Source organism: Channa argus, chromosome 21 (genome assembly GCF_033026475.1).
Source record: "Channa argus isolate prfri chromosome 21, Channa argus male v1.0, whole genome shotgun sequence".
NCBI classification, from domain to species: Eukaryota; Metazoa; Chordata; class Actinopteri; order Anabantiformes; family Channidae; genus Channa; species Channa argus.
Genome location: NC_090217.1, coordinates 9,701,120 through 9,713,266, shown reverse-complemented (window position 1 = coordinate 9,713,266; position 12,147 = coordinate 9,701,120). Strand labels below are relative to the sequence as shown.

Sequence of the window (12,147 nt, the reverse complement as noted above, 5' to 3'; positions counted from 1 at the left end):
GATAGCAGTCCTAGTCAACTTAGGAACAACAAGATTATTTTGAGAGTGAATAGATAATTATTAATTATTGAGCTGGATCTTAATGTAAAGAATTTAAATTTTACACTTGGATTATATAAATGTGAGTGATACCATTTGATCTAAATAAAACAAACAGGAAGGTAGCGCGGTTGTCCACCAGTCTCACAGTTGTTGGTTCAATGCCCAGCTCCTCCGGTGACACATCTAAGTGTCCTTGAGCAAGATACTGAACCCCAACTTAGTTGCTCCCGGTGAGTGTTGGCCAGCTGCATAGCAGCTCCCCCATCGGTGTGTGTGTGATTGTGAATGCGAATGGGTGAATAAGAAGCAGTGTAAAGCGCTTTGAGTGCCAATAGGTAGAAAAGCACTATATAAGTGCAGACCATTTACCATTTAAAGGATAAGAGAAAGAAGTTAAAGTAAGAATGGAAATGGGCAAAATTAGGCTCAGAGGTAAAAAGGTTCACTGTTTAAATAACTAAACTTCATGGCAGACTCTATTTTAAAGTGAAATAAAAGGGTGAGGGTTGGGACAAACAGAAAGTCTGGATGGCAGACACTGACCTAATATTCCTCAGCAATAGCATCAATCAGGAAGTAAAGATACAATCGCTGGAGGTTTAAACAGGCTCCAGACTCAACAGCAGCCCTGAGTGGTGCTATAGAAACACCATTATGCGTAAGAGCAAAGGGATAAAGTGTAATGGGCCCATATAGAGTAATATAATCCCTGTCTCAGTGCTTGTCTCTATTTAAACCATTACGTTCTAACAGGCTTACACAGTATGCACACTGCTTTATAGGTTGGCCGCCTGTCCTGCACCAAGCCCAAAAGCCTCTGAGCCTTGTGACCAAATATGCATGTGTGCTCTGTCAAAGTCCAGCACAGTTGCAGTCCAGGCAGCTCAACTAACGACACAGGCTAACGAGCTGCAGTGGGAATATGGCTCGAGGACTTGTACCTAAAACTGCTCCCGCAGGACGTGAAATACTGGACTCCTTTAGCACCAAGAGAAATACAAGGGAAGAGTGTTTTGTGGGCAATTCAACATCACTTGGCAATTTTATTGTAACTGGTTATTTAATAAGCTAAAGAGACTAAAAGAACATGTTCATATTTACAGGCTCTGCCTCTGGGAGAAGTTAGTGAGAGGGGATTATACACACCCGTAAATCTGAGGGTTTTCTATTATCCAGTGCCTTGCTCGTGAGCACTTGAAGTTACTCTCAGATGTACAAGTCTCCACCCAGCATTTTATTTAGTCCTCCAACATTTACTCTAGTAGTTACTAATGTGAGTTTACCTGCAGAGATAGCTTGGATTGCAGAAACATGGCTCATAAGGTACTGTATATATAAAAAACAGCCTAAGACCTTAAGTTTCCCCATAGGAGTAATTGAGCACAGCTGGACTTGCAGCACTAATGAATCCACATTTTAAGTTTACTTGTAGACAACACAGAAAAATATAAATTGTGCAATTTATGATTAATATATATATTGTTTTATTATCGAATAAATCATTCTGCAATCCATTTTCCAATAAGATAATAGTAGTAAAATAAAAAGTTAATTAAAAAACGACATCAAACACAGTACATGCTCAGATAACACAACTGGCAGCTCATTGTTATTTCACAATTTTTATAAAATTCAACAGTTTAATACATCTACTGCTTATGTGCTTTGCAATGACTCAACTATGAACACAACCTTAAAAAAACAACAACAATAAAAAAAACACACACATTTTATTTGCAATTCTGAATATTTGGTTACATAACACAGAGTGTGCATGGGTTTTGTACAATTCACATTGTCCCAAAGTAGTTCTTTCATTGAAATGTGTCAGGTGTTTGCAAAAGTCAAAATGTTTTATGGGTGTTGTGAAATACTTTCCTCCTGCATGGCCACAAGGCAGTTAAACGTACTGGAACTGAAGTTTGCAGTGAGAAATGCATGAGGCTGGACATCCTCAACGGCTGCCGTTGTGATAGAGACAAGGAAAATTGTGCGAGTAACGAGCATGTTTTTGTGTGTGTTTCTCTCCATGTGCTAATTTAAGTCTTTGACCTTGACCTGTCACCATCACAGCTTGTCTTGTCATTACAGACAACAGAGGAAAGAAAAAAAGAGAATCTGAAACACTGATAGAACGAGAAGGACTGAGGGAGACAAAAATGGGAAAAAAGAAACAAAGAAGAAAAGTAAGAGAAGAAGAAAGATAAGGGAAAGGAAATCAAGGGGAGGGAGACATAATGCAAACTAGGGACAGGGGAAGACATCAAGGGAGAAAGAAGTTAAAGACAGAAATGCATGTAAAAAGAAGCAGACTGGTAAAGCCATTAAGCCTGGATTCAATAAATCTGCATAAAACCCAGCAGTTAGTCTGTAATGACCAGTGAAGGCCAGTGTGTGTGTGTGTGTGTGTGTGGATGGCTGTGAAATGGGTACTGAGGGTCGGACTGTCTCCCTTTGTCTGCGTTGGTGAATGTGGGTTCAGACTGCCTGTGTGTGGGTCTAATGGTCATTGAGGATGTCTGTGCTGCATTTAGAGAGAAAACAATCATCTTTGGAGCAGGAAGCAGAGCTGCCTAATGAAAGTCTAGCAAGAACCCAGACCACAACGCAGCATAAATGGATGGATCTGAATCTCAGCTCATAGCAGCCCCTCAAACCTCCCGCCACCACCGCCTTTCCCTCTCTTTGTCTTCCAATCTCTTATTAAGTAAGTCTGAGTAAAGATGTCAAATATCTGCACAAGTATACTGCAGCTCACAGCTGTCAGAAGAAACACGACACCATCCAAGCATTAGGATTTCAAAGCCGTATCAGTATCAGAAAACTGGCCCAGCACTGTCCAATTCGTTGTTTTCTGCTGCAGGAGGTTACCACCTCAAAACATCAGGTGTAAAAACTCTTTGTCAGTCAATGATCATCAAAACAGCCCATACAGTAATCCCACTTTTACCATCTGTGTTCGATAATCATGGATGTGAGATGAGCCATTCTGCATAGTCTGTACGTTTACTTTTGTTACTTCAAGTATTTTTGATTTAATGATTTAATATTCTTTTACTTAAGTAAAATTTGGATTTCAGGAGTATTTGTACACTGCAGTAATGATACTTTTTCTTAAATCAAGATTTCTAGCACTTCTTACATGACTGCAATCAAATCTGGTGCTCAAGTATCCTTAACCTGTTACCAATCCTTAGCTGGTTTTAGTCTCAGCTAAATAAATAAGTGCTGACAAGTTTATTGTTTTTTTTTTTTTTTTATCTTTTTTTTTTCTCTCCTCACTCTTAGTCTGTCCTATTTCCAGGTCATCATGATAAAGAGGAGGTGGTGCGCTCCAGGTGCTCTCTGGCTCTCTGGCTCTCTGGCTCTCTGGCACCTGCTGCTCATCTTTCCTTTTCTGCCTCGCTCATTGTTCTTCACTCATCCCAACTGGTTGAGGCAGATGGCCACCCACCCTGAGCCCAGTTCTGTCACATGTTTTTCCTTTACCCCCTTGACTAATGCTAGCTGAAGGGATTATTTGGGCTCTCTCTCTAGTTGAGAAGTTGTTGACCTTACTATGTTAACTGCCTTGAGATGATTTCGTTGTGATTTGACACTATATCAGTAAAACAGAGTTTAACGGAAATGGTTGTTTAAAGGCTAATTGCTAAATAGATTTTAAAAATGATATTTTCACAGGAAAACAATAACTTATTTGTTCTGTACTCTTAAAAATCCCCTTCTCATAATTCAAAAGGAACTTAAAACTACTTTTTATCTACTTTACAATTTCCTCTTTACGTTCGATTTGCATCAATCACAAAATACACCAGCAGTCAGAAACAATAGGAAACTGTAATATCTACATACAGACTATCAAAATAACAAAATGTACACTTTTCTATCATGAGGGATGTTTGAATTCCACATACGCAGACACAAAATCACCTCACTCACCTTATCAGTACTATTGTAATACTTTAGTTTTAGTCCATATTATCAGCTGTGATGTTTAAGTTTCAGCTCCACCTCATCCTGTTTTTGTATTTCCTGTCAATCAAAACCCACTCAGTGACCTTGAAACCATGAGGGTTTTTTACTCAGACATTCTGTGTAGCCTCCCAGTCTGTGCAGGGGGCTTTAGCTTACTATTGCAAACATAGCGGTTGGAATTTAAAAACTCAAAGAGCAGTATATTAATCATATTTTACTTGGTACTTTTTAAACTATATTTAGTTTAATTTGCCTCATTTAAATAGCAAGCATAATTCAAATCCACCCAATGAACTGCAAATCTGACCACTTGAATCTTCACACACTACCCTTGCATTTTTCTGTAGTTTCCTGAAAGTTTTACATTTTCATAATAAATGTAATGATAGCTGATGGCATGTGATAGCACACTGAAGTCGTTTCTCTACACTGGAGGTTATCACTTCAATGGACCTGAAATCTGTCAGGCCCTGGAAACCTCTAATACCCTGTTGTGTAACTCTAAAAGGCCAAAAAGAAAGCACATATTCCTCGCTTCCTCCCTTAGAAACCTTTTATTTGGAGATTACACTATAAAAACAATGGCATCTGAAGCTGTAATTGTGTGGTATTTTCCTTCATTACAATAACTTGTAGAGTTGTAAATATGTGGACTTAGTTTTCACTGAGGTTTCTCCAGTTGAAATTGGCCCTGACTCACTCGCAGTCACTCACTGGGAGCTGTTTTAGTTTTCGCAGATATATAGTCATGGCCTGACAATTCATACTGCATTCATAAGAGCAGTGATATAATGTCTGAAACTGCCAGTAACACTTAATACATTTTTTGCAACACTAAATACACGCACACATCCACACGTATGGACTAAAATGACCTACAGATATACACACTCTCTTTTATTAAACTTCAAAGATTTTTCACAGTGGATGTATACTGTACATAGACAAACATGCGCACACGCACACACACACACACACACACAGAGATACCTTCACATTTCAGGTCAGGGAGAGAAACAGAGGCCAAAGAGAGAAAAAGAAACTTCCTGTGTGTGTGTAAGATTTTGATGCCAGTTCTCTTTAGTGCTCATTAGAGACGTCATTGAGCCATAAAGGTTATTATTATGACTATGGCGCAGAAAACAGCTCTTTTAGTAAAACCTCACTATTGGACTCAGCATTACTTTTGTAGTTCAGCTGAGGTTAAAGACAGACATGGAAACAAACACATGGACATGAAACAGACACCTAAAAAAAAAAAAAAAACCTTCATCAAATCCATCTTTAAAAAACTGGCCTTGTGCTAACAGCTCACTGCTGGGCTCCGTGCCGCTTCACCCATCTAACTAAGACAACATGTAAAAACTGATCGAATTTAACATTAGTCTAGCGCCTTCAGTGCATTCAGTGCATTCTCTTTTCCCTCGTTGACCTTCGATTGCTACAGAAATGTAAATAATTCCAAAGGGACTGGCTTTTTGATTTGCTATAAACATCACTTTCAATTAATACAAACAAATTAACAAAGGGTTTAACAGTACATTTCAATGTTGTATCATTCAATAAAAAGCTCTTGATTCAGTTTACAAGCTGAATTAAAACAAGCTGACACGCAAGTTGTTCAAAATCTGCTGACTGCTGTGGCACTGTGGTTATATGATAATATCTTCTATTTTAACCACAAATACGCCGTTTATATTTGTGGTAGGGTCAGCAACTCTTTTGTTCTGTTATATCTGCTGTTGAAAGTGTCAGGTTTAATTTTGAAATTAAACTTTTTCTAAGAAAGGCACCCTCAAAAAATGCCTTCACCAATTTTTTACCTGCTTGGCTTTAGTTTAGTAAATATTTAATGAATGCCATTAAACTTCCCTTTGACATCCATATATTAGGTATTTTAATGTAGGGAAGTCAGAGGGAAGTTTAATGGCATTCATTTACATGTACTACTCAAAGTTGAACCAAAAGAAGCAAGTTCAATACCAGTGAAGGTGTCCTTAAAAGGCTGTTTCTAGAGCAATATGATGAGCCTTAGTTACTACCAAAGCTCCTTGAGGATTTCTTGATTCATCAGTAATCAGTGCTGTACCCAGTTGATAAACTTTAAAGACTAGTTCTCACCCACCAGCCTCCTCTGTAACATGTGAGCCACGCTTCCTCAGAAAATGTTTCAGCTTGGGAAACATTACAGGAGCATATTGTCAGGTACACAAGCCTCCAGAGTTCATTCAGTATTCATGTGCACTCATGTTAATACATGTGTTGGATGTGTAGTTTTCCATGTGTGTGTTTGTGCCTGCATCTATGTGTGTTTTACATGCTATTTTAGTATGATCCTAATGGCTTTACAGAGTGCCAGGCATTTTAACAGAGCCAACGAGAGGCTTGTAAAACACACACACACTCACCACAAGACATAGACGAGAAGCTGGCACAGTGGAACATGGTGGTCTGGCGGGAGTGTGTGTGTGTGTGTGTGTGTGCAGTAGGAGGGTCAGCCAGGGTTATGGTGACACATGATGAAGGAAAACGAGAAACACGGGCCTGAATGAAAGACTGGCAGTGTGTGTCTGCGATTGTGTGTAGGCAGGGTCAGGGTCTAAAGCAGACACATGGCGCCAAGTGGCACTGCCTTAGTATGGGTGGGTTTGGATGCGGAGAAGGAAGGAGGGGCAGAAGGATTCACATTATGATGTTGTTAAGGGCACATCCTGTCGAAAACAGTGAAAAAACAACTAATGACTATTTTAACATCTCATCAGCACTCACACCTACACTATCATGGAGCAGCAAAGGGCGATGGTGATGGAGGTGCTTCAGACGGAAAAATACATGTTCTCATTGAGAAGAGTAAAGAAACTCCTGAAGAATAAAGAAAGTTGAGAAAGTGATGGAGGAGTTAGTGATGAGAAGTCAAAACTTACAGTAAAAAAATGTTTTATGTTGCTTAATGATATTGGTAATATTTTTTTATTCAATGTTGACCAAACGATTCAGTGAGCATTTCGTAGTTTTATCTGCAATTTTGTAGTCTCACAAATGCTAAAATAATGACTGATAGAGACAATGATCAAGTAGAACTAATTAAACTTGTCATTTCCAGAGTTTTTCAGGGACTTAAACCATTTACTAGAAATCATGTGTGTTTTTATTTTTGAGGTTTTTAATACATTTTCCAACCTTTCATGCATTCACCCTAAGAAGAAAATCAAGCAATAAAACTTAATTGATAGTGTAGTGGCTGTGACGTTGCCATTGTACTGTTTAGATTTTTTGTTTTTGTATCTTGTGGGAATTCCCTGCCTCCTTTTTCAACTTCGTCACGATTCTAAAAAGCGTCGACACAGTAGGTCAACAGAGGAGTGCCGCCTTATCTTTGCAACATTTTTCCACATCATCAAATTTGAATGATTGAAACTTGAAACAATCTTTAAGCCAAACCAAAGGTGCAGGTAACCTACTGTATGCATATGCCCATCACATTCTCTGTAGACAGTGTGTCTCAGCTAACGTGTAACGCTACGTGTTGAGTTACATTACACTGTACTTCAAGGTAAAGTTGTGCATTGCCATCCAAAATCAATCTTATTATTCTCACCAGAAAAAAAAAAAAAAAAAAGGCTAAATCTTGAAGTCTAATGTCAACAAACGACCACAAAGTGTGGGACCTGGCATGGCTTTATCAGAATCGTTTTCGTTTGTATTTTGGATTTTAAAGGCATCCCAAATGTTTGTCGGATAGACTGCCTACTGTAAAGCAAATGCCTGCGAGTTCATTTAAAGCCATTAATACAACAAATGTGCGGAAAGCATAAAAAACAACTAAACAATTCAAAACAGAGTGGTACGCCAGGAAAGTGGTTAACAATAATGTAACTTTAACTTGGAAGCGGCTGCAAGCACAGTTTGGTTTAAAAGTTGTTTTCAACTATTTTTTTCTACTTATATGGTAGGAATAAAACACTGCAGGCTACTCCGGACGTCTAAAAGCATTCAATCTTGTTAGATAAGCTTTCACAGCTGCCCACATAATCAGTTTTAATTCAGGGTATGTTTTTCTTTTAAAAATGTGGAGCCCCTGGCCACTGGACCACTGTCGACATTTTTTGTGAAAACAGGCTGATTATGAAGAATGTGCATATTAATCGTATGTCCAGGAAAGTCACCCTGAACATTTCTCTGTACCTTTAATGTACAAAATGATTAAACAACATCTTGATTATATAGATTCAACGTTTATTTAAATTGACACCATAAAATATCTGAAGCAGTTATGCTAAACAGAGACATTTCGCTGCATTTAAATACACAATAGGGCTTTCATGAGGACTGTAGGAAACTAGTCCTGCTGTTCACTAACCACACACTCTGTCACACAGCCTATAGTGTGTGTCTAGAGTTACTGTTTTTCAATGTATACCACATGTAGCGACCATGTATTGCCTGATATGTTTTCAATATGGAGAAAAGAAAAGGACAGAGTGAGACAGACCAAAGAATTTTCAAATTTAATAAAACACTGTTTATATTCAATATCTGAAAACAAAACTTGTTACCATGACAATCCAGCTAAATCAAGGAAACAGGTTAGCCAACAGTTCGTCAGCTCACCCTAAGCTTCACCTTCTTTCTCTATTCTCGTTTCCCTTTTCTTTTCAATCCACTTTCGGCAATAAAATAAAATAAATACGCTCTTCTCGCCCTATGAGCTCTGTATGAACCAACAGTTCCTCTGCAGCCAAAAGCTTAGAGCAGAGTTTACCCCCTCTGCAAGAAAACGTTTGAAAAAGTATTTGTTCAGCAGCCAGGCGCTTGTCGTCAGGTGACCCGCTAGAGTAAATCTTTTCAATAATGTCAAAGGCAACACAAAAAACCTGCTAGTCTGACCAGTGTTTGCCCCACTCCTAGATACACCCACACAATTACAGAGACACACACACGAAGTGAGCACAAGCTCACACATGCCATCACATGCAGTAATGTACACGCAAGCACACAGCAACACACATGTTCAGTGGTTAGTTTTAGAAATGCTAAATAAAGATTGAGAAAATGTGTTCATTTTCAACTTTTGTAAAAAATACCATATTCACTCTCGCTGTGACTTACACACACACACACAAACACTCATAACTGATCAATGACAAATGTCTTCACTTAGCATAATTGTTTCTTTACACATCTTTCAGACATACTCTCCATGTCAGTCTTACTGTAAAAGGTTGTGAGGACACATACTAACATGATGCTCTGCCTAGCTTTGCCTTCCAAAAGTTACTTTTGTCCATGTGAACCATCCACAGAGTTAGTGCCCTGAAACAGTTTCATGCATTCAAGGCATGTACTGTTTATTTCAACGTCCCTGACACTGTTCTTGTGAAAAGGTTGCACAGCCTCTTTTAATTTTCTCACTTTTGAATGTTGCTTAGTCAAGCGCAACAAACAAAATTCTTTTTGTTGTTGCTTATTGTTCAGAATTGCCATTATGTTTTGTGGTGCACATGTGTGGAACACGCCTGCCTAAACATTCCTAAGAGAAGTATTTGAATGTCCGTAGGAATAGTACCCGCCCATCAAAGGGCAACTATGAATTTAAGTCTAATGATACTAAAATCTTAACCCATAAAATACCCCTTAAAGTTGTGAGAACAAGCTAAACTGTTCTCACAACAATGATATTACAATAAAATGTGTCTACACAACCACAAAAACACAATCATGCATAAAGGATCCTACCTGTTCATGCGTCATGCTGTGCAGCTGCGTGTGCCAAGAGGCGGAGTCAGAGCGGTTATAGGCCGGGGGCGGGGCAAAGTCCTGCAATATGATTGGGTCTCGCTCCTGACATAGTGATGTCAGGTGACTGATGTACAGCTTCAGTTTACTGCGATTCTGATGGAGATCCAGGAGTGGAGAAAGAATCTAAAGGCACAAGAACAGAAAATCTGTATTTTATTGTACACACAATATAACAAAAAAGAAAAGGTCAGTACTTCCCATGATAAATGTTTGGGAAGGATGCTGGAGGGATAGAACACAAAAACAAACAAATACTGATACACATACAAACATGTTTAACCAGAGAGAATGGAAAAGCAGGCAGACTGAGAGTGATTAGTGTTAGCTGCAGATTGAATGTAGATTTAGAAAGAGAGCCTTTATACAATCAATTCTCTGCACTAGTAGTATATTTAGTATGTACAAACCTTCAATCATGCAACGTCTTCAGGCACAAGAGGCACACAGTAAAGGAACACTCACTTGCATGAAGACAACACCTGTGCCCTTGCATTCAAAAACGATGTGACTGCCTAGGTCTGAAATTATTTCTCCCTCTGTAGTCACGCTTTAGTAGTGCATGTAGTTTACTCTATATTGAGCAGTTTATTAAAATATTAGACAGATCATCATCACTTTGTGGTGTAGGAGCAGATGTTGAGGATAGCTACAATCACCTTGAGATCCCACAGTCAAATGGTAATCATAAAGAGGCCACAAATAAAGCAGCTACTACCAGGTCCAGGTGATTAACAACTACACTCTTCCGGTCATCAGGTATGCCGCTGGCATAATAAGCTGGCCAAAAGAGGAGATAGAGACCACTGACATTAAAACTAGGAAGCTCCTTACAATGCACAGAGGGTTCGGCCCAAATACATCATCCTGAGACTGTACACTAAGTGGAAGGAAGGGGGCTGAGGATTAGAGAGCGTCAGAGCCACTATCCAGGATTAAACAACCAAGATCCATGAATACATCAGGAACATGGCCGCATGGGATGAAGTGCTTAGTGAATACTTTAGGCAGCAGAAACCAGAGGAGCAAGGGAAAGAAGAACAGGAGCCCTCATGGAAGGACAAACCCTGCACAGTATGTACCACCGTCAGATAGAAGAAGGGGCCGATATCAAAAAATCCTACCAGTGGCTGGACACTCTTAGCAGCACAGAAGCAGGCTCAAAGCACAAGGTCAATAGAGGCTGCGGTCCATCATATCAGGCAGAACTCCAGGTGCAGGCTGTGCAAAGATGCCCCTGAGACAATCCAGCACATAACAGCGGGGTGAAGATGCTAGCAGGCAAGGCATACGTGGAAAGCCATAACCAAGTGGCTGCCTTTGTGTACCGAAACATCTGTGCCGAGTACGGGCTGGAAGACTTTCAGATACAGACTGACAAACTGGGAATGGCCAACCAAGCCGACATAGTAGTTTTGGACAAATAGCAGAACAAGGCTGTAGTGGTAGATGTAAAAAATCTCAAGCGAAAGCAACATCAGAAGAAGGAACATTTGGTCGATGCTTTTTTCCAGAGCGACTTATAAGATAAGAGTACAAAAGAAGGAAAAAAATCTAAATCCAGGAGAAAACATACACACCCACGAAAAAGACAGAGAATCTCTGTTTTCATCCAACTAAAAAAAAAAAAAAAAAAAAAAAGACGATAACTGCACTACATCAGTTACAGATGTGCAGATTGCAGTGCCACAGGTAAGAACACTGATGAAAATAAGAGAGGAACTGTACAAACCAAATGACCTTGTTTAGAAGAAACATTTGTGTCATAGCAGCCAGAACTAACATGACACACAGACACACTATCTATGTAAGTGTGGGAAAGCTAAAGAGATATACAATCATTTTCAGCAAACAAGAAAAGACCCCAAAGAGAAACACACACACACACACACACACACACACACACACACACACACACACACACACACAGTAAGAAGAGCAAGACTTAATTGTGGAGGAACCAGGTTAGAGAGCTGTTAGTGGGTGTGTGTGCAAAGTATATTTAATTCCACCGGTGTCTCTCCACACCTTCTGATCCCTGCTCATTGTCACTCAGCACACAGCCACCCACCCACCCACCCACACAACCACCCACACACCCACCCACCCACCCACACACCCACCCACACACCCACACACGTTTCAATGGCAGGATCTTTTCACTCATTCCAGTAACATCATTCTCTCTCTCTTTATCTATACTCCACCTCAGCTCTTCAAATTTCTTATCTCTCCACCATTTAGACCGAAGAATTGCAAATATTCATGTGATGTCTTGTATTCTTGATGCATTTCTGTCCACATATTCTTACGCTGCGGACATTTTCAGTGTCC

At 39.5% G+C, this 12,147-nt stretch overlaps 1 protein-coding gene across 16 annotated transcripts in view; it reads right to left on the bottom strand.

Moving 5' to 3' along the window:
* LOC137106374 (ELKS/Rab6-interacting/CAST family member 1-like) overlaps nucleotides 1-12,147 on the bottom strand; it is a 105,746-nt gene that overhangs the window by 6,889 nt on the left and 86,710 nt on the right. For 11 of the 16 annotated variants that reach the window (XM_067489534.1, XM_067489535.1, XM_067489537.1 and 8 more), the window contains one exon: nucleotides 9,754-9,939. In XM_067489534.1, the coding sequence (XP_067345635.1) occupies nucleotides 9,754-9,939 (186 nt within the window). Of the gene's footprint in view, nucleotides 1-5,923; nucleotides 6,880-9,753; nucleotides 9,940-12,147 lie in introns of those variants that run through there. The other 5 variants (XR_010911928.1, XR_010911929.1, XR_010911930.1 and 2 more) reach the window with 2 other exon arrangements.